Raw genomic sequence first — 23,262 nt, forward strand, 5'->3', positions numbered from 1 at the left:
TCTGAACTGCCGAGAGGACCTGCATCGATCAAAGTTGATTAAGCCTGGCACAGTTCTGACCTCCTTTTGAAGATTTGGGGGAGGGTTTCCATGTGTGGGGTTCAGGCTGACATCAGGAGGCCCTAGTTAGGGTCTCATGTAGGTGCTCACCCTGCACAAGGAGGGTCTGCATCTGGCTGCAACGTCTCTATTCACACTTCCTTCCTGATTTCTCTGCTTCCCCTTTAAAGTGATTCTGATCATGGGCTTATGAGCCCTGGCCAGTCTCCAAGGGGTCACCTTAGGCCAATAATTTTACTATTTGTGGGAGACAAGAGTCTCTACTGGGGCAGCCAGATGGGGGCAGGGGCTCCCTCTCCACCAGTCACATCCCAAAACCTGGAGGTTCAGCTGAACATCTCCCCTAGTATGAGTCTTCTCAGAGGACCCCATGGGAAGGGGTACTTGCGCTGCGTCAGATGTCAGATGTGCTGCGTTCTCGATCCATTGATGTCACCCTAAGTTTGACATCCAACTCCCCATGTAATTTTCTCTATACAGACACTCAGAGAGATAGAGAGAAAGAAAGAAACAGAAGTCAGGGAGATGAAGACAGAAACTGAGAAAGACTCGCCTGAGCCCTGGCTGCCTGTGGGGAGGTATCAAGAACCTGGGGCTGGGGGGAAGCTGGGCCTGGGCCGGCACAGGAGGTTTTTGTCCAACTTCCTCATTGAATCTACCACTGTGCTGAGCATTGCCACTGGTATATGTCTGACAGTAGTAATCGGCTTCATCGTCAGGCTGGACGTTGCTGATGGACAAGTAGCGACTGGCACCAGAGGCGGAGCCAGAGAAGCGGTCAGGGATCCCATCGCCCTTGCCTACGCTTCCACTGCTGGTGACATACATGATAAACCGAGGAGCCTTTCCTGGGCTCTGCTGGTGCCAAGCAATAGTATAACCACTGTGCTGACTGCTGAGGGTGCAGGTGAGTTTGGCTGTGGCTCCCAGGGACACAGACATGTCAGGAGACTGAGTCACTGCAGATTGGGAGAAGGAACCTAGAAACACAGACACTCATGAATGTCCTGGAATGAGAAGAGGAGAAAGGTGCTTGGAGAGAGGAGAGGGGGCAGGGAGGGAGGAGGAGTGATGAGGAGGGGTCCGAGGCAGCCCTGACCTGAGCAGACAGTGAGCAGGAGGAGGCAGACAAGAGGCCAGGCCATGGTGCAGGGGCCCAAGAACTCTGCTCCCCAAAGACCATACAGCTGGGCCTGGGCTCTGCCAGGTCCCTCTTATCCTGTCCCTGAAGCCCCTTGCTGTGGGTGGGGGCTGAATGCAAATCTGCCTGTGAACCTGGGTTTTCTTAATCACACCTTGCTCCTCCCTCCGGGGTCAGAGGTCCTATGGAGAAGGGACATATTACATGGTAGTAAGGTGGGATGTTGGTATACGAACCCAGGTGGGATGTCCCCATGAGTGATCACAGGGCTCAGAGCTCCTAAGGACACAGCTGTGCTGAGCCCCCTGAACCAACAAGATCCCCGCACCCTCCCTGCCTGCTCTCCACCAGTCCTGCACCTCCCCCTACTGACCAAAGGCCTCACATTCGCTCCAGCTTTGTAAGCAACCCTCAGCTGACCCAAAGTCAGACAAGACCCCTGCTTGCTGCCCCCCAGTCCTCCAGGCTGGCATCTGCCCATGGGACAAAAGGAGGTACAGACTCCAGGGAGGACAGAACTAGTGTATATATCTAAATGGGATCAAGTCCTCACAGCTTGATTCTGTCTTTCCTCCCAATTGTTTGTCCAAAGACTTGGCTTTTTGTTGTTCTTTCTCATTCCTCCTGATTCACTTATGCCCCACTGAGGACATCTGCTGGTTTGGTTATATCCCCAGGACTTTGAATTATTCGTGAAGAAATTGGAGCTGTCCTCCATTCTGAGGGGCTCTTTGGATACAGCCATGTCAGGGACACTTCTACCTTTGCTCTGGTTCCTTCAGAAATTTTTCAAATGCCATAATGTCAGCAGCAGACATAGAGGTCATGTCTCCATCATTGTTTTCTTTTTTAGTTTTTAAAAGGCAATGGGGTTCAGTGACTTGTCCAAGGCCACACAGCTAGATAATTATTAAGTGCCTAAGGCCGGGTTTGATCTCAGGTCCTCCTGACTCCAAGGCTAGTGTTCTATCCACTGCACCCCCTGGCCGCCCCTCCATCAGTCCTTGCAGGTGATGGGGCCTTCAAAGTGATTCAGGGAATCTGTGTAAAAAGAGAGAATTCAGCTGTCAGATTCTGATAGACAAATCTTCACCTTTCCCATCTCTGTCATTGCAAAATAGATTGGCCACAGAAAATGACTGCACAGATTTCTGTTTCGAAGTGCTCTCTGTGGTAGGACCAGGCTAAGGCCCAGCCATCCAAATGAAAACCCACTCTCTGTTCTCAAGGAGCTCCCATTCTGGAAGGTTTCAGCTTTGGGTCAAAGGGACAGGTCCAATGTCGCTCAGGGGGTAGCAGCAAAGCACATGCTCATTCTTCTTATTCACCATAAGCTGTGCTGAAGAAATTAGGTCAGTTTGGGGTGAGAGTCATTTTACTGAGCTAAAGACCCTTGGGGCAACAATTTTCTTTTTTGGGGTCTTCCAAAGTAGTGCGTACAGGCCTTGTAGTTGCCAAAGTTCATCTTCACCAAGTGATCGCTCAGCTTCATGACTATGGACACTGGCCTGGGAGCATCAGGATCCCTCTAGGTTTCTGGATCAAGATGCTGGACCATGGTCCTCTTGACCTGAGGGAAGGGGGTCCAGGTGGTGATGAGGATCTGACTTGGCACCTGCTGCCTCCTCCTTTCCCCCACGGTTGTCAGCAACTTCAACTAGTTTGTCTCATCTGAGCTGTGGGTGGCCGTTGCTGAGGATGGCTAATAGTGCTTCCAGTGAATTCCAGGGATGATGATTGTGAAGACTGAGGTAGAACCAGGACTCCTGGTGTGGGAGAGGCTGTAGCTCCTTGGGGTTGTCTTTTGCTGGTAGTTGGTAAGTGGCTCCTGCTGTTGTACTGGTGAAGGTGTGCCATTTCTCCAAAACGATCTCTCTCCGCTCTAGAATGTTTGTGGGTTCTTTATGTCGTGGCAAAGTATTGGAAATTGAGGGAATTCCCATGAACTGAGGAGTGACTGAGCAAATTATGGTATCTGAATATTCTGGAGCCTTTGTGAGATGATCAGCTGTGATGGATGCAGGTCCTATTGGCAGTTCAATGATCTTGGAAACTCTTGAGAGTGTTGTCAAAGAAAATCTCATCCTCATTCAGGGAAATGACTGCATCCTGAATGCATGGCAAAGGACACCATGTTCACTTAAAAAAACCACCTTCTATTACATTTTCCCTTTCTTTCTCATGGTTTTTTCCCCCTTTATCCTAATTTCTCTTTTATATCATACTTAATAAGGAATTATATCAGACACCATTAGAGCAGGAGAAAAGGTGAAAAACACCTATGAGACTGGAAGGGAAGGTACAAGAGAAATTTTTAAAGAGTGAAAATATTGTTTATTGAGATCCTGGCCTTTTGTCTTGTTTTCTTTTGGTTTCTTTGTTTCTTCTGCCAGTTTCCACTTATCCTCTCCCTGAAGCCCCTTGTTGTGGGTGGGGGCTGAATGCAGATCTGTGTCTGAACCACACCATGCCCCTCACTCTGGGGTCACAGGTCCCATGAGGAGGGGTCCTACTTCAGGAAATGGAGGTGGGGCATCGCTATGCAAGACCAGCTGAGATGTCCCCCATGAGTGACCACATGACACAGAGCTGCCACAGACACAGCTGTGCCAAGCCCCCTCTGCAAACCCCTGGCTGCCCATGCCATCACTGCCTGCTCTGGGCCATTCCTGCATCACCACCTTTCAACATCCAGCCTCACATACACTGCAGCCTCTGAGAAAACATCAGGACCCTATAGTCAGAGCAGGACTCCATTGCCTATGGGACTTCCTTCCTTAACACTTTTAAAGAATATTTTTATTTATTTTTTTCCAAATGCACATGTATAATTTTAAGTTACAAAATTTCCTTCCACCTTCCATTTCCCCCCATTTCCCTCAGTGGCAAACACTGTACATGCACATTTCGATAAAAATGTTTAAAGGTTGTTATTTTACAAAAAAGACAAATTAGGATTAAGGGAAAGAGATGTATAACATGTAATTTTTACAAGGTGTTCATCACATTCTGAAGGGTTGTTTGTGTTTGTTTGTTTGTGTGTTTGTGTGTGTGTGTTTCTTTTGTTTTGTTTTGTTTTCTTTTTCTTCCTCTGGATAGGGATGATATAGTCCATGGTCTAGTCAGTTTAATTCCTTTGTCCTAGCTCTCTGGACTGCTGGGAGGAGCTGCGTCCATCAAGATTGCTCGTCTCACATTCTTCTTGTTGGTGTGCACATTGCTCTCTTGGTTCTACTCCCTTCTCTCAGCATCAGATCCTGCAAGTCATTCTCTAGTGCGACCATTTATGATTTCTTATAGAGCTATAGTATTTCATAGCAGTCCATAACCTGCTTAGGCATTCCCCAATGGATGGGCAACCCCTCATTTTCCAATTTTTTGCCACTACAACAGGGGCTGCTATGAATGTTTTGGAACATGTATTTTTTAACAGTTTTTTTTTTTTGCTATAGACCTGGAATTGGAATTGCTGGATCAAAGGATATCACCAGTTTTATGGCTCTTTGGACAAGGTTCTGTATGGCTCTCCAGAAAGGTTGGGCCAATTCACAACTCCACCAGCAATGCATCAGTGTCCCAATCTTCCCACAGACTCTGCAACATTGATCATCCTCACTTTTTCTCATCATAGGTGTGAGGTGATATCTCACTGATGTAATTTGCATTAGTGTGATCCATAGTGATGTGGAGCATTATTTCTGTGATTGCATATAGATTTAATTTCTTCATTTGAAACTGTTCATATCCTTTGATCATTTATCAACTGGGGAATGGCTTGTGACTCATAAATTTGATACAATTCTCTCTATATTTAGGAATGAGACCTTTATCTGACCTCCTGTTGTGAGGACTATTTCCCAGCTTTCTGTTTTACTTCTAATGTTGGTAGCATTGATTTTATTAGTGCAAAAACTTTTGCATTTAATATAGTCAAAATCATTCATTTGGTTGTTTATAATATGATCCAATTCTTGTTTGGTCATAAATTCATCCCCTTTCTATAGATGTGATAGAGTATTTCTTTGTGGATTGATGCATCTATAGTGTCAGTCTTAATTTCTAAATGCTGTTCCATTTTAACCTTATTTTTAGTACAGGGAGTGAGATGAGGATCTAGGCCCAGCTTTTGCCATGCTAGTTTCCGTTTTTATCCCAAAATTTTGGTCAAATAGTGAGTTCTTACCCCAGAGGCCAATGTCTTGGGGTTTGTCAGATAGAACATTGCTGGAGTCCTTCCCTGCATGTAATTTTTAACCTTTTCTGATCCAGTGATCCATCACTCCATTTCTTAAATAGGACCAGGAAGTTTTGGTGACCCTGGCTTTTTAGTATAGTTTGAGATCTGGTAGAGCTGGGCCACCTTCCTTTACATTTTTTTCCATCAGTTTCCCTTGTTATTGTTGCCCTTTTCTTGCACCAGATGAATTTTGTGACTATTTTTCAAGCTTAGTAAGAGTGGCATCATCTTGTTCATTGTATATGTATGCGTGTGTTTGTGTTTCTTCAGAATCACTCTTCGCCATGGTTAGCAGGCCAGGCTTAGGGTGGGTGAAGCAGGTCGTTATTAGGGCACCTTTTCCAGCCCCTTCCTCATGCCCAGATGACCAGGATAGTCCATCCCAACAGCTGCTCAGGCCCCTTACTGGCTCCTGAATCCACTGCTGTTTTAGTCCAGTGACAAGATGACCTTGTGGTGTATTGGTTGACCTGTAGGGATCTCAGAGGCCACCAAGGCTCAACCACACAATTCTAGGGCAGAGAATTGTTTTTCAGAGACCAACCCAAGGTCAGGCAGGGAGTGAGTGAGGGTCAAAACCAGGATTTCATGTCCACAGTCAGGCAGGTGAACTGAAAGTCACTTCTAGAATGTGGATAGAATGATGAATGGAGCTCAGAGGAGGAGAGGTTACCGTGACATGGAGGCAGAGGGGTTGGGAGCCAGGGTCTCTAAGCTGTTTGACACAGTCGCAGCAAGAAGACCCAAGGCAGGCTCCCGCGGCCACAGGCCGGGGTGTTCGGCGGGACCCCCCTCCCCTCCCCTGGGACCCCGGCTTCCGCCTCCCTTTATTTTTATCCAAAGCTCTGAGTTCCAGATCTCCCCCCTCCCCGCCCCTGAGACGGCGGAAGCCACACGCGTGGCCGCACACACACACTCCCGTGACCGTGACTTTGTAGAAGATTCCAGTCAGAGGAGAAAGTGCAAGTGAGAAGGGGAAAGCGCCCCCCAGCCCCGCAGACTGCAGCGGCTCGTCCTCGGGGGCCGGCGTGGGCCTAGCCCCGACCCCCCAGCATTGCCGGGCCTCAGCCTTCAGGGTCTCCCAGCTACATTACGGGCACCGCAGCCTGAGGCATTGCCTTGCCAGCTTCCTAACCAGGGCAACGATGACCCCAACTCCGATTCTGACTTTGATGAGAAGAGAAAAAAGAGGAAGTGGACCCTCAAACAGGCTCTACTTATGGAAGAAAATTCAAAGCTATCAGCTCAAGGAATAAAAACTAAAAAAAGAAGAAAGCAAAGGTTCTGGAGCCCCAAAGAATGATGATCTGGCCCCTGTGTATTCCCAGAATGGCCCAGTTCTCAGGACCACCCTGGGTTCAGTGGAAGATGGGAATGATACGGAGCCAAGGATAAGTTGGAAACAACAGAGAAACCACCAGAAAAACAAACGGAGACAGAAGAATAAGTTTCTGTCCCCAAAGGCACAGAGTGTTGCAGCTCCTAAGGAGAAGACGTCCCCAGGGCTGCTAGGGGAATGTGAGCCAGATGTGAAAGCAGAAGGGCCGGGGCTGTCTCTGGACCGAGGTGGGATGCTTCGGGCAACGATGAAGCAGCGACTTGAGGGAGCTCCTTTGTGCTTCCTCAATGAACAGCTTTACTCTGTGACCAGCGGTGCCACGAGCCACATCTTCCAGGAGGATCCTGAGGCCTTTGAGCTCTATCATCGTGGCTTTCAGAACCACATAAAGCGATGGCCCTTGAAGCCTGCGGACCAGATGGTGAAAGAGTCGAAGCAGCGGCCAGCTTCTCTGTGGCAGATTTTGGGCGTGGAGACTGTCCTCTTGCCTCTAGTGTTCGAAACACTGCTCGCTGCTTTGACCGGGCTGCACTTGACCCTCGTGTTACCGTCTGTGACATGGCACAGGTGCCCCTTAAGGATGAGCCTGTGGACATTGCGGTTTTCTGCCTTTCACTGATGGGAACAAACCCGAGTGACTTCTTGAAGGAGTCCAATCGAGTACTGAAACCAGGAGGCCTGTTGAAAGTAGCGGAGGTAGCCAGCCGGATATGAAGGCTTTCTTGGGAGCCTCAGCCCAGTTGGACTTCCAGCTTGTCTCCAACGATCTGACCAACAGCTACTTCTACCTGTTAAACTTCAACAAGATAGGACCTCGCAAGGCTCAGGGTTCCCTTCGAGGGCTGACTTTGAGGTGTCTGTATCAACGCCGATGACTCAGTCCTACTCCTTTCTGCCTCCACCCTGCCTGAGGCATCAGAACAGCTCAATGAGGGTCCCTCGAGAGAACCAGCTGTACCAGGTCACAGATGAAGACTCAGGCTGAATTCAGAGGCTGCCTGGGTGAGATAAGAGGTCCCATTCTGGCCTAAGTGGGCAGGAAGGTCCCTAACCTGGACCTTGGAGAATACTGGCATTAGGTCCAGTCAGAGGTGTACTGAAAGTTGTATATCAAAAGATATTGTATTAGTAGGAGAGACAGAATCTAAGAAGGGTGCAGATGCTGTGAAAAGAAGCTTACCGACTCCTGCTTTTATATCAGTCTTTTCTGAATGTATCTCCTGTCCTAGCAAAGGAATAATTGAGCAAAACCCTTTCTTTGTATTTTAGTGCTTCAGATAGTCTACTAGCATTCATATCCTTGTATCCCCTTTCTAAGGAAAAGAGTGCATAGCTATTACATTCATGTACCACGAACAAAGAAGACTCAAGGCAGTCACACTGCCTAATGGAACAACATTTCCTTCTTCAATATATATATATATATAGGGATTTCATGCATACCAATATTTATAGGTTTATTGTTGATTATAATATTTATTCACCCTAATACTGGAATGAGTATAAAGGAAGGATTTCAGAAAAATTCCTTGAATAAAACAGATTGTAAACTCTGTCTAAATTTAACAGGACTGCCTCTCCCTGAGGCACACAAAAGGCTTCAACATTATGAAATCTCGGGAAAACTCCGCACTGGGAATTCCAAGGAGATGCCAGAATATATACGGGGAAAACAGATACAAGATGGGTCAGATAGAATTCCAGAGAAATTAATAGTTTCTGCCTTTGCCATATACAGGAATATATGAAAAAGATGGTGAGAAAATAGTTAGTACAGCTGACTGATATGTGAACTCCAGCAACCTTAGTTGCAGGGGAAAGAATAAAATAGTCACGGAAACTGTGGCTTCTACCAAGAAGGCCAGAAAAAAAAAATTGTTTATTGTAAGAGTTAACGGATGGGTGGGCACTCATTAAAGACCCTCCCTACAGACTGTTAAGGAAGTGTATCTAAAAATATTACATACACAAAAAATAAAAAACATTTTCCATTAAAGAATTGCTTAATGAATAACTTTAAATGAATTCACAATTATACTATGTAGTAATAAATAAGGTAACAGACAGGTTGAGGTCATTGTGGTCCAAGTGGGGATGGGAAATCAGTTAACTATATGATTATTACTTAAACTTGTAATCACATGATTAAAACTTGTTACCATATGAACTATATGATGGCTGATGAAAATTGTCCACTCTTGTAACCAAGGAAATGATCTCAGCTTGCCTGAAACATACATGATTCTGAAAGTATAAAAATAAATCCACGCAGCTGAAAGTCAGTCAACCTGCTCCTCCCTTTGCCCCCTTGTGGACTCAATTCATTTCTCCGACTCTATCCCTCCTGTCAGGTTCCGAGGACCCTGCGGAGGCTGGACCCCCACACAGAGGGAGGGCCTGAAAGTGCCACTGGGGCCAAGGAGGATCCCCCCTTCCCCACCAGCATCCGTGAGTACAGATGTGAGAGGGCCAATGCAGCCGGTGCTGAAAAGGGTGGAGCGAGGCTGGGTCACATGGGGTACAAGATGGGGGAGAATGGTCCAGAGGGGAGTGAGGAGGGACAGGCCTAGAGAGCTTGGGGGGATGGCCTGGCAGAGAGCCTGCTCCCCACTACACTCTCCATCTCCTTCCTCAGAGCATGTCCAGGACTCTCCTCATTCCTTCCCTTCTGCCTCCCTCTGGAAGGAGCAGATGTGCTGGGGCAGGAAACAGAAGGACTGGGTGATGGTCCATTTCTCTTCCTCTGACTATGACCTGAAGCTCATCATGTAGTTTTCTGTATAGAGACAGACAGACAGACACAAAGAAACAGAGGTAGAAACAGAGTCAGGGAGATTAAGACGGACACAGAACCTAAGACTTCACCCTGCCCTGCCAGCTATGGGGCGGCCAGGATCCTGGGGACAGATGGGAAGCTCGGCCTGGACTCCCAGGGGAGGTTTATGTGCAGCTTCCTCCATGAACAGATCGGTGTGCCAAGCTTCGACACCACCACTACTATAATAGCGCCCACAAGAGTAATCAGCTTCATCCTCGGGCTTAATGTTGCTGATGGAGAAGTAGCGATCGGCCTCAGAGCTGGAAGCAGAGAACCGGGCAGGCATCGCATTGCCCTGGCTGCCACCTCTGCTGTAGTTGACATACAGGAATTATGAAGGAGTTTTTCCTGGGCTCTGCTGGTGCCAACCAACAGTATGCCAGCTTTGCTGACTGCTGAGCATGCGGGTGTGTCTGACTGTGACTCCAGGGACACAGACATGGAGGGAGACTGAGTCAGCACAGGCTGGGAGAAGGAACCTAGAAATATAGACACTCATCAATGTCTTGGAATGAGAAGAGAAGAAGGTACTTGGAGATCCTCCCCAGAGAAGAGAGGACGGGGGGAGGAGGAGGTACAAGGAGGGTCTGAGGCAGTTCTGACCTGAGCAGACAGGGAGCAGGAGGAGGCAGAGAAGAGACCAGGCCATGGTGCAGGGGCCCAAGAGCTCTGCTCCCCAAAGCGCACACAGCTGGTGCTGGGCACTGCCAGGTCTCTCATCTTCTCCCTGAAGCCCCCTGCTGTGGGTGGGGGTGAATGCGAATCTGTGTCTTAACCTGGGTTTTCTTAACCACACCTTGCTCCTCCCTCCAGGGTCAGAGGTCCCATGGAGAAGGTACAGGTTTCATGATACTAAGGGGGGATGTTGGTCTACAGTCCCCAGTGGGAAGTCCCCATGAGTGAACACAGGGCTCAGAGCAGCTATGGACACGGCTCTGCTGAGCCCCCAGAGACCTACAGGCTATCCACACCCTCACTGCCTGCTCTCAACCAGTTACACAATCACCTACTGACCAAAGGCCACCCATACATACATCCCAGTCTTGGAAGCCACCCTCAGCAGACCCCAAATCAGAGAAGAACCCTGTTTACTGCCCACTTTCCCCCCATGCTAGCATCTGTCCCAGCAACAAAAGAATGGATTGTCTCCTGAGGGCACAGTCTTAATACATGTGTGTAAAGTGTCCAAGCCCTGAAAGCTTGGTTGTCTCTCAGCCAAAGACTTGGTTTATTTTCAGACAGATGTTGGTTTTGGTTCTGCTGCTTCATTACTCTTTACTCACATATGCTCATGGTCACTGGACTGTTATCCCCTGAGGGAAGGGGAGTGGGAAGAGGGGGAGTCATGTACCTTCTCCATATGCATGTGGATGACTGGGGGACAATCTCCTCTTGCCATATCCAACCCTTCAGTCTGTTTTTGTTTGAGCAGGGGATCCCCTGTCTTGTAAATCTTCATTGTCAGAATGCCTGACGTCCCCTTAACCAAAAGAGTATTTTATGGGGAACTCGCACAGAGAAATGCTCAAAGGGGGTCAGAAGATGCGATAGCAGGTCACCCTGAAGGTCTCACTGAAGAACTTTAGGACTGATTGTATAGCATGGGAGACACTGGCACAGGACCGCCCAGGGTGGCATGCCCTTCAGTGAGGGCACTGCACTCTATTTTTTATATATTTTGTTTTCCAATTACATACAATAGCTGTTTCTACCTTGCATTTTTCAGAAAGTTTTGAATTTTAAAATTTTCCCCCAACCTCCCTTCCCCTTACCACAGAAGGCAGTCTGATAATCTTTACATTGTTTCCATGCTATATTCATCAAATTTGAATGTGTTGAGAGAAAAATCATATCCTTGAGGAAAAATAAAACATTAGAGGTAGAAAAATTATGTAGAACATAAGAAAACTTTTTTTAAAAAAATTGAAGGCAATAGACTCTGGTCTTTGTTTAAACTCCCCAGTTCATTCTTTGTATACAGCTTTGTATACAGGTGTTCTCCATCACAGGTACCCTAACATTGTCCCTGATTGTGGCACTGATGGAATGAGGAAGTTCATCAAGGATGATCATCAACCCCATGTTGCTGTTAGGGTGTCCAGTGTTGTTCTGGTTCTGCTCATCTCACTCACTATCAGTTCATCCAAGACTTTCTAGGCTTCTCTGAAATCCCTTCCCTCTTGGTTTCTAATAGAACAATAGAGTTGCATCACATACGCAACCATTTTGTTCAGTAATTCTCCAATTTATGGGCATTTACTCTATTTCCAATCCCTTGCCTCCACAAACAAGGTTGCTATGAATATTTTTGTTTTCACTCTTTTACATGATTTCGTCAGGGCATAAACCCAGTACAGGTATTGCTGGATCAAAGGGTTTGCACATTTTTCTTACCCTTTGGCCATATTTCCACAATGCTCTCCAGAAAGACAGGATCACTTCACTGGGGAGCGCACTTCATGAGTCAGGCAGAACTGAAGCATCTCAAAAGAAATGTGACACAGAACATATCCCAGGTGTTCACGTGGGCTTTTTGTGCCTGACCTGTGGTAGAGCATTCCAAGATCGTGTTGGTCTGATCAGCCACAGTCGGACTCATTGTCAGCAGGAGGAAGGGGCCATGATGATGCCTGATTTACATAGGAAGAGACAAATCCTGACAAAGGCTACCTGACTTGCCAAGTCTCAGTGGAGACTTTGCACTGAGGCCTTGATGACTCCAGCTCTTTCCAAAGTGCCACTTCTGTGTCTCAACAGGGAAGATTTTACCTATAGGGAGTTGAGTTTTTAGTGCTGAGTTGAGCCTGTGGTGCTGACATCGAAGAGACTGAGTTCAAGAGCCTTGAATGCCAAGACAACTGGGCCTGGTGGTGGGTGTGTTGTCCCTCTGCCTGGTTGGCGAGGCCTGGCACAGATCTGGTCTCCTTTTCAATCCATGGGTTAAGGGGCGGCTAGGTGGCCTAGTGGATAATGCACTGGCCCTGGAGTCAGGAGTACCTTGGTTCAAATCAGGTCTCAGACACGTAATAATTACCTAGCCTTGTGGCCTTGGGCAGGCCACTTAACCCCATTTGCCTTGCAAAAACCTAAAAAAAAAGCTCTCTCAATCTGTGGGTTAGTGGTTCCATCTGTGGGGTTCAGGCTGACCTAAGGAGACCCTAATCAGGGCTAGTGGAGGAGCCTGCCCTGTACAAGGAGGGTCTGCATCTTCTTGGTTCACACTTCCTTCCTAATGTCTCTGCTTCCCCTTCAGACTGTTTCTGGTCCTGGCCTCATGAGCCCTGGCCAGTGTCCACAGGGTCTCCTTAGGCCAACATGACAGTTTTTCATGAGAAGCAGCAGAATCTCCACCTGGGCAGCCAGATGGGAGCAGGGTCTGATTCTCCACCAGGCACCGAAGTCTGAAGGCTCAGCTGAAGCTCTCCCTGATGGGAGTCTCCTCACAAGCCCCTTGGGAAGGGGGAGATGTGCTGGGTCAGGGGGCATAAGAACTGGGATCCAGCGCCATTCTGTCACTCTAAGTATGAGCTGAAGCTCATCAAGGAATTTTTTGTACAGAGACAGACCGACAGAGAGACACCGCGGAGAAACAGAGTCAGGGTGAAGAGAGAGACAGAAACAGATAAAGCCTTGACCCCGACCTGGCAACTTGGGGTTGGGGAAGTCAGGAGCCCGGGGCCAGATTAGGAGCTAGGCCTGGGCTGGCAGGGGAGGTTTTTGTCCAACTTCCTCACTGAATGCATCACTGTGTTACCACCTGCCGCACAGTAGTAATCGGCTTCATCCTCAGGCTGGACGTTGCTGATGGACAAGTAGCGACTGGTGCCAGAGCCGGAGCCAGAGAAGCGGTCAGGGATCCCATCGCCCTTGCTTACACCTCCACTGCTGGTGACATACATGATATACCGAGGGGCCTTTCCTGGGCTCTGCTGGTACCAAGCAATAGTATTACCACTGTACTGACTGCTGAGGGTGCAGGTGAGTTTGGCTGTGGCTCCCAGGGACACAGACATGTCAGGAGACTGAGTCACTGCAGATTGGGAGAAGGAACCTAGAAACACAGACACTCATGAATGTCCTGGAATGAGAAGAGGAGAAAGGTGCTTGGAGAGAGGAGAAGGGGCAGGGAGGGAGGAGGAGTGATGAGGAGGGGTCTGAGCAGCCCTGACCTGAGCAGACAGCGAGCAGGAGGAGGCAGACAAGAGACCAGGCCATGGTGCAGGGGCCCAAGAACTCTGCTCCCCAAAGACCATACAGCTGGGCCTGGGCTCTGCCAGGTCCCTCTTATCCTGTCCCTGAAACCCCTTGCTGTGGGTGGGGGCTGAATGCAAATCTCTATCTGAACCTCTTAACCACACCTTGCTCCTCCCTCTGGGGCCAGAGGTCCCATGGAGAAGGGACATATTTCATGGTAGGAAGGTTGGATGTTGTATATCAACATCTGTGTCTGTCTCTGAACAGAAAATTGCTTGATGAACTTCAGGTCAAACTTAGAGGGACAAAATGGCCCGGGATCCCAGTTCTTATGCCCCCTGACCCAGCACATCTCCCCCTTCCCAAGGGGCTTCTGAGAAGACTCCCATCAGGGAGAGCTTCAGCTGAGCCTTCAGACTTCTGGATGGGACTGATGGAGGAGACCCTGGTCCCATCTGCCTGCCCCGGCGGGGGCTGTGTTGGTTCTCATGAAGAGCAGTCAAGTTGGGCTACGGAGAACCTGTGGTCTTTGGCCAGGTCTCATGAGGCCAGGACCAGAAACAGGGGAGATGTCCCCCATGAGTGATCACAGGGCTCAGAGCCTCTACGGACACAGCTGTGCTGAGCCCCCTGAGACCAACAGGCTGCCTATACCCTCTCTGCCTGCTCTCCACCAGTCCTACACCTCCCCCTACTGACCAAAGGCCTCACATACACTCCAGCTTTGTAAGCAACCCTCAGCTGACCCAAAGTCAGACAAGTCCCCTGCTTGCTGCCCCCCGGTCCTCCAGGCTGGCATCTGCCCAGGGGACAAAAGGACGTAGTGACTCCAGAGAGAACAGACTTAGTGCACGTATGTAAAAGGGATCAAGTCCTCCAAGCTTGCTTTTGTCTTTCCTCCCAATAGGTTATCCAAAGACTTGGCTTTTTTGTTCCTCTATCTCATTCCTCTTTAATCACTTATGCTCCACGGAGGACATCTGCTGGTTTGGTTATATCCCCGGCACTTTGAATGAATGTTGAAGAAATTGGAGCTGTCTTCTCTTCTGAAGGGGTCTTTGGATCTAGCCCTGTCAGGGGCACTTCTATCTTTCCTCTGGTTCCATCAGAGTTTTTTCAAATGTCATGATGTCATCAGGAAAGACATAGAGGTCATGTCTCCATCAGTCTTTTTTTTTTCAGTTCTTGCAAATCATTGGGGCTAAGTGGCTTGCCCAAGGCCTCACAGCTAGGTAATTATTAAGTGTATGAGGCCAGATTTGAACTCGGGTCTCCTGACTCCAAGACCAGTACTCTATCCACTGCTCCACCTAGCTACCCCTCCATCAGTCTTTCAAAATGACTCAGGGAATATGTCTAAAAAGAGACTTCAGTTGTCAGATTCTGATGAAGAAGTCTTTACTTTTCCTACTTCTGTCACTTCAAAATGGATCAGCCACAGGAAATGAGTGCACAAAATTCTGTTTTGAATTGCTCTCTGTGGCAGAACCAGGCTTAGACTGGCCATCCAGATGAAAAGCCAGCTGCTGTTCTCAAGGAGATCCCATTCTGGAAGCTTTCAGCTGTGGGTCAAAGGAAAAGGTCCTGAGTACCTCAGGGGGTAGCAGCAAAGCATATGCTCATTCTTGTGTTCACCACAAGCTGTACTGATGAAATTAGGTCACTTTTTGGTGGGTCATTTAACAGAACTACCAACCCTTGGGGCAAGACTTTTCTTTTCTGGCTCTTCCAAACCAGTGAGTGCAGGCCTTGTAGTTGCCAAGCTTCATCTCCACAAAGTGATCGCTCAGCTTCATGACTATGGACACCAGACTTGAAATATCAGGCTCCCTCTAGTTTTCTGGTTCCTGATGCCGGACCCTGGTCCTCTTGATCTGAGGGAAGAGGGTGGTGCATTTCATGATGGGGACCTGACTTAGGTGGCTGCTCCTGCCTCTTCTTTTCCCCCACGGTAGTCAGCAACTTCTACTAGGTTGTCTCATCTGGATCCTGAAAAGCACAGCCAAGGACACCATGTTCACTTTAAAAAAAACACCTTCTATTACATTTTTCCTTTCCTTCTCATGGGTTTTTCCCCTTTATTCTAATTCCTCTTTTGCATTATACTTAATATGGACTTATGTCATATGCAATTAGGATGAGAGAAAAGGAAAAACACTATGATATTGGAAGGGAAACCATAAGAGAAATTTTGTAAAAGTGAAGACAGTGTTCATTGAGATTCTGGCCCTTTGTTTTGTTTTGTTTTGATTTGCTGTGTTTGCTCTGACAGATCCTTCTTATCCTCTCCCTGGAGGATAAATGTATATCTGTGTCTGCACCTGGGTTTTCTTAACCACACCATGCCCCTCGCTGTGAGGTCAAAGGTCCCATGAGGAGGGGTGCTACTTCAGGAGATGGAGGTGGGGCATCGGTATACAAGACCAGCCGAGATGTCCCCCCATGAGTGACCACAGGACACAGAGCAGCCACAGACACAGCTGGGCTAAGCCCCCTCTGGGAACACCTGGCTCCCCATGCCATCACTGCCTGCTCTGGCCCAGTCCTGCATCACCACCTTCTGTCATCCAGCCTCACATATACTGCAACCTCTAAGAAAACATCGGGGACACTATAGTCAGAGCAGGACCCCATTACCTATGGGACTTCTTAAGAAGATTTAATTTCCTTCCGTATCACTTTTATATTTTATTTTATTTTATTTTATTTTAGTTTAGTTTAGTTTTTTGCAAGGCAAATGGGGTTAAGTGGCTTGCCCACGGCCACACAGGTAAGTAATTATTAAGTGTCTGAGACCAGATTTGAACCCAGGTACTCCCGACTCCAAGGCCCATGCTTTATCCACTATGCCACCTAGCTGCCCCCATATCACTTTTCAAAAAATATTTTTATTTATTTTTATCCATATCCACATGTATATTTTTGAGTTACAAAATTTCCTTCCACCCTCCATTCCCACCCCCTTCCCCTCAGTGGCAAACATTGTACATATACATTTTGATAAAAATATTTGGAGATTGGTATTTTTTGAAAAAAGAGAAATTAGGATTAAGGGGAAGAGATAAATAACATGTAATTTTTATAGTATCTTGTAATTTTTATAAAGTGTTCATCACTACACCCAAAGTGCAACAAAAATGTGCATATCCTTTCCTCCAGCAATACCACTAGTGGGTCTATACCCTGAAGAGATGAAGAAAAAGGGTAAAAACATTACTTGTACAAAAATATTTAAAGCAGCCCTGTTTTTGGTGGCAAAGAATTGCAAATCCAGTAAATATCCTTCAATTGGGGAATGGCTTAGCAAAGTGTGGTCTGTGTATATCATGGAACATTATCATTCTATTAGAAATCAGGAGGGATGGGGTTTCATGGAAGCCTGGAGGCATTTGCATGAACTGATGCTGAGTGAGATGAGCAGCACCAGAAAAACACTGTACACCCTAACAGCAACATGGGAGTGATGTTCAACCTTGAAGGACTTGCTCATTCCATCAGTTCAATAATCGGGAACGATATTGGGCTGTCTGCAAATGAGAGTGCCATCTGTATCCAGATAAGGAGCTGTGGAGTTTGAACAAAGTGCAAGGACTATTCCCTTCAATTTGGAAAAAAAAACCCAGATATCTTATTGTCTGATCTTGTTACCTCTGAGACTTCTCTTTTCTTTAAGGATATGATTTCTCTCTCATCACACCCAGTTTGGATCAAGGTACAACATGGAAAAAAAGTAAAGACTGACAGAGTGCTTTCCGTGAGGGGGGCGGGGGGGAGGGAAGCAAGATTGGGGGGAAAATTGTAAAACTCAAATGATATCTTTAATTAAAATAAATTTAAAAAACCAAAAAGTGTTCATCAGATTCTCAAGGATTTTGTGTGTGTTTGTGTGTCTGTCTGAGTGTGTGTGTGTGTGTTTCTTTTGTTTTGTTTTTCTTCCTCTGAACAGGGATGATATAGTCCATAGTCAGTTTAATAGTTGTCTTCACTCTCTGGACTGCTGGGAGGAGCTGCTTCCATCCAGACTGTTCATCTCACCGTCTTCTTGCTGATGTGCACGTTGTTCTCTTGCTTCTCCTCCCTTCTCTCAGCATCAGATCCGGCGAGTCATTCTCTGGTCCGACCATTTATGGTTTCTTATAGAACAATCCTATTCCATAGTAGTCCTGTATGATAACTTGTTTAGCCATTACCCAGTTGATGAGCAACCCCTCATTTCCATTTCTTTTCCATGCCAAATGGTCTGCCATGAATATTTTGGAACATCTATTATTTTTTTAATAATTTCTTTGGCTCTAGACCTGAAATTGGAATTGTTGGGTCAAAGAATATCACCAGTTTTGTTGCTCTTCAGGGATAGTTCCATATTGTTCTCCAGAAAGATTGAGTCGGTGCACAACTCCACCAGCAATGCATTAGTGTTCCAATTCTCCCACAACCTCTCCAACATTGATCATCCTCCCTTTTCTGTCATCTGGGCTAATCTAATTGGTGTGAGATGATATCTCACTGTTGTAATTTGTACTTCACTGATCAATAGTGTTGTGGAGCATTTTTCCATGATTATATATAGCTTTAATTATTTCATTTGAAACTGTTCATATGCTTTTATCATTTATCAATTGGGGAATGACTTGTGACTCATAAATTTGATGCAATTCTCTCTATATTTATAAATGAGACCTTTATCAGAACTCCTGTTTGTGAGGACTGTTTCCCAGCTTTCTTCTTTCCTTCTAATTTTGGTAGCATTGATTTTATTAGTGCAAAACTTTTCCATTTAATATAGTCAAAATCATGTATTTTGTAGTTTATAATATGATCCAATTCTTCTTTGGTCATAAATGTATCCCCTTTCCATAGATGTGATCAAGTATTTCTTGGTCAATTGATGCATCTATAGTGTCAGTCTTAATTTCTAAACCCTGTTCCACTTTGACCTTATCTTAGTATAGGGAGTGAGATGAGGAACTGGGCCTAGCTTTTGCCATACTAGATTCTCGTTTTCCCCACAATTTTGGGCAAATAGCGAGTTCTTACCCCAGAGTCCAATGTCTTTGGCTTTGTCGGATCGAACATTGCTGGAGTCATTTCCTGCAGGTGATTTTGAACGTTTCCTGATCTTTGATCCATGACTGGAAGTTTTGGACCAGGAAGTTTTGGTGACCCCGGCTTATTAGTATAGTTTGAGATCTGGTAGAGGTAGGCCACCTTCCTTTACACTTTGTTCCATCAGTTTCCCTTGCTGTTCTTGCCCTTTTCCTGCTCCAGATTAATTTTGTGACTATCTTTGTAGCTCAGTATGAGCGGCATCATCGTGTTCATTGTACGTGTACGTGTGTGTGCTTGTGTTTCTTCAGATTCACTCTTTGCCATGTTCAGGCTTAGGGTGGTGAAGAAGATCATTATTAGGGCACCTTTTCCAGACCCTTCCTCATGCCCAGAGATGACCAGGATAGTCCATTCCAACAACTGCTTAGGCCCCTTTATAGGCTCCTGAATCCACAGTGTTTCAGTCCAGTGAACAGATGACCTTCTGGTGTGGGTTGACGTGTAGGGAACCCAGAGGCCACCAAGGCTCAACCCCATATTTCCAGGGCAGAGAGTTGGTTTCCAGAGACCAACCCAAGGTCAGGCAGGGAGTGAGTGAGGGTCAGGATGAGGATTGCATGTCTGCAGTCAGGGAGGTGAACTGAAATTCATCTCTAGAATGTGGATAGAATGATGAATGGAGCTCAGAGGAGGAGAGGTTACTGAGGAAGGGAGGCAGAGGGAGGGCCTGGGGGTGCCAATGGGGCCAAGGAGGATCCCCCCTTCTCCACCAGCATCAGGGAGTGAAAACGTGAGAGGGCCAGTGCAGACCTTGCTGAAAAGGGTGGAGGGAGGCTGGGTCATAAGAGGTACAAGATGGGAAAGAACGGTCCAGAGGGGAGTGAGGGGGGACAGGCCTAGAGAGCTTGGGGGGATGGCCTGGCAGAGAGCCTGCTCCCCACTACACTCTCCATCTCCTTCCTCAGAGCATGTCCAGGACTCTCCTCATTCCTTCCCATCTGCCTCCCTCTGGAAGGAGCAGATGTGCTGGGGCAGGAAACAGAAGAACTGGGTGATGGTCCATTTCCCTTCCTCTAACTTTGACCTGAAGCTCATCATGTATTTTTCTGTACAGAAACAGACAGACACAAAGAAACAGAGGTAGAAACAAAGTCAGGGAGATGAAGGCAGAGAAAGAGCCTAAGACTCAACCCTGACTTGCCAGCTATGGATCAGCCAGGATCCTGGGGACAGATGGGAAGCTGAGCCTAGACTCGCAGGGGAGGTTTATGTGCACCTTCCTCCATGAACGGATCGGTGTGCCAAGCGTCGACACCACCACTACTATAATAGCGCCCACAGGAGTAATCAGCTTCATCCTCAGGCTGGATGTTGCTGATGGACAAGTAGCGATCGGCCCCAGAGCTGGAACCAGAGAACTGAGGAGGGATCGCATTGCCCTGGCTGCCACCTCTGCTGTTGTTGACAGAGGAATTGTGAAGGACTTTTTCCTGGGCTCTGCTGGTGCCAACCAACAGTATGCCAGCTTTGCTGACTGCTGAGGGTGGAGGTGTGTCTGACTGTGACTCCAGGGACAAATACATGGAGGGAGACTGAGTCAGCAAAGGATGGGAGAAGGAACCTAGAAATATAGACACTCATCAATGTCCTGGAATGAGAAGACAAGGAGAAGGTACTAGGAGATCCTCCCCAGGACCGCCCAGTGTGGCGTGCCCTTCAGTGAGGGCAGTGCACTCTATTTTTTTATATATTTTATTTGTTTTCCCATTACATACAATAGTAGTTTCTACCTTTCTTTTTTCAGAAAGTCTTGAATTTTAAAATTTTCCCCCTCGCCTCCCTCCCCCTTACCACAGAAGACAGTATGATAATCTTTACATTGTTTCCAAGCTATATTCATTAAATTTGAATGTGTTTAGAGAAAAATCATATCCTTGTGGAAAAATAAAACATTAGAGACAGAAAAATTATGTAGAACATAAGAAGACGTTTTTTAAAAATTCAAAGTAATAGACTTTGGTCTTTGTTTAAACTCCCCAGTTCATTCTTTGTATACAGCTGGTATTCTCCATCACAGGAGCCCTAACATTGTCCCTGATTGTGGCACTGATGGAATGAGCAAGTCCATCAAGGTTGATCATTGCCCCCCTGTTGCTGTTAGGGTGTCCAGTGTTGTTCTGCTTCTGCTCATCTCACTCACTATCAGTTCATCCAAGTCTTTCTAGCCTTCTATGAAATCCCTTCCCTCTTGGTTTCTAATAGAACAATAGAGTTCCATCACATACGCAAACCAATTTGTTCAGCCATTCTCCAATTTATGGGCATTTACTCTATTTCCAATCTTTGCCACCACAAACAGGACTGCTATGAATGTTTTTGTTTTAAGGTTTTACACAATTTCTTTGGGGTATAGACCCAGTAGTGGTATTGCTGGATCGAAGGGTTTGCACATTTTCTTAAACTTTGGCCATAATTCCAAATTGCTCTCCAGAAAGGTTGGATGAGTTCACAGGGGAGCGCACTTCATGAGGAAGGCAGAATTGAAGCATCTCAAAAGTAACGTAACACAGAACATATCCCCGTTGTTCACATGTGCTTTTTGTGCCTGACCTGTGGTAGAGCATTCCAAGCTCGTGTTGGTCGGATCAGCCACAGTCGGACTCATTGTCAGCAGGAGGAAGGGGCCCTGATGATGCCTGATTAACAGAGGAAGAGACGAATCCTGACAAAGGCTACCTGACTTGCCAAGTCTCAAATAATTCCTAGTTTGTTGTAGGAGAAATTTGAACTCAGGCCTTGGCGACTCCAGCTCTTTCCAAAGTGCCACTTCTGTGTCTCAATGGGGAAGACTTTACCTGTAGTGCGTTCAGTTTTTAGTACTGACCTGACCCTGTGGTGCTGACACTGAAGAGACTGAGTACAAGATCCTTGAATGCCAAGGCACCTGGGCCTGGGAGTGGGTGTGTTGTCCCTCTGCCTGGTTGGTGAGGCCTGGCACAGATCTGGCCCCCGTTTCAATCGATGGGTTAGTGGTTCCATCTGTGAGGTTCAGGCTGACCTAAGGAGACACTAATCAGGGCTAGTGGAGGAGCCTGCCCTGTACAAGGAGGGTCTGCATCTTCTTGGTTCACACTTCCTTCCTAATGTCTCTGCTTCCCCTTCAGACTGTTTCTGGTCCTGGCCTCATGAGCCCTGGCCAGTGTCCGCAGGGTCTCCTTAGGCCAACATGACTGTTTTTCATGAGAAGCAGCAGAATCTCCACCTGGGCAGCCAGATGGGAGCAGGGTCTCCTTCTCCATCAGGCCCCTCCCGAAGTCTGAAGGCTCAGCTGAAGCTCTCCCTGATGGGAGTCTCCTCACAAGCCCCTTGGAAAGGGGGAGATGTGCTAGGTCAGGGGGCATAAGGACTGGGATCCAGGGCCATTCTCTCACTCTAAGTATGAGCTGAAGCTCATCAAGGAATTTTTTGTACAGAGACAGACAGACAGACAGACAGACACAGAGGAGAAACAGAGTCAGGGTGAAGACAGAGACAGAAACAGAGAAAGCCTTGACCCTGCCCTGGCAGCTTGGGGTTGGCGAGGTCAGAAGCCCGGGGCCAGATTGGGCGCTAGGCCTGGGCTGGCAGGGGAGGTTTTTTCCCAACTTCCTCACTGAATGCATCACTGTGCTACCAGTACTGCTACCACCTGCCACACGGTAGTAATTGGCTTCATCCTCAGGCTGGACGTTGTTGATGGACAAGTAGCGACTGGCACCAGAGCCGGAGCCAGAGAAGCAGTCAGGGATCCCGTCGCCCTTACTGACACCTCCAGTGCTGGTGACATACATGATATACCGAGGGGCCTTTCCTGGGATCTGCTGGTGCCAACCAACAAGATAACCACTGTCCTGACTGCTGAGGGTGCACGAGAGTTTGGCTGTGGCTCCCAGGGACACAGACATGTCAGGAGACTGAGTCAGCACAAGTTGGGAGAAGGAACCTAGAAACACAGACACTCATGAATGTCCTGGAATGAGAAGAGAAGGAGAAGGTGCTTGGAGAGAGGAGAGGGGGCAGGGAGGGAGGAGGAGGAGGAGTGATGAGGAGGGGTCCGAGGCAGCCCTGACCTGAGCAGACAGCGAGCAGGAGGAGGCAGACAAGAAACCAGGCCATGGTGCAGGGGCCTATGAACTCTGTTCCCTAAAGACCATACAGCTGGGCCTGGGCTCTACCACGTCCCTCTTATCCTGTCCCTGAAGCCCCTTGCTGTGGGAGGGGGCTGATTACAACTCTGTGTTTGAACCCACGTTTTCTTAACCACGCCTTGCTCCTCCCTCTGGTGTCAGAGGTCCCATGGAGAAGGGACATATTTCATGGTAGGAAGGTGGGATGTTGTATATCAACATCTGTGTCTGTCTGTGTGTCTGTCTCTGAACAGAAAA

The 23,262-nt window shown here is 47.5% G+C and overlaps 1 pseudogene and 2 gene segments (V, D, J or C); 1 reads left to right on the forward strand and 2 right to left on the reverse strand.

Annotated features, from left to right (window-relative positions):
* The first annotated feature begins 5,722 nt into the window (after nt 1-5,722).
* LOC141499647 (ribosomal RNA-processing protein 8 pseudogene) lies at nt 5,723-11,230 on the forward strand (annotated as a pseudogene).
* Nucleotides 11,231-11,457: 227 nt separating this feature from the next.
* On the reverse strand, nt 11,458-13,875 carry LOC141497191 (immunoglobulin lambda variable 4-69-like). The segment is given in 2 exon segments: nt 11,458-13,646; nt 13,765-13,875. Coding segments are annotated over 2 exon segments (414 nt in total).
* Nucleotides 13,876-21,978: 8,103 nt separating this feature from the next.
* LOC141499648 (immunoglobulin lambda variable 4-69-like) lies at nt 21,979-23,027 on the reverse strand. The segment is given in 3 exon segments: nt 21,979-22,203; nt 22,492-22,820; nt 22,948-23,027. Coding segments are annotated over 3 exon segments (600 nt in total).
* Between the last annotated feature and the right edge of the window lie 235 nt (nt 23,028-23,262).

This window comes from Macrotis lagotis, chromosome X, assembly GCF_037893015.1.
Source record: "Macrotis lagotis isolate mMagLag1 chromosome X, bilby.v1.9.chrom.fasta, whole genome shotgun sequence".
Taxonomy (NCBI): Eukaryota; Metazoa; Chordata; class Mammalia; order Peramelemorphia; family Peramelidae; genus Macrotis; species Macrotis lagotis.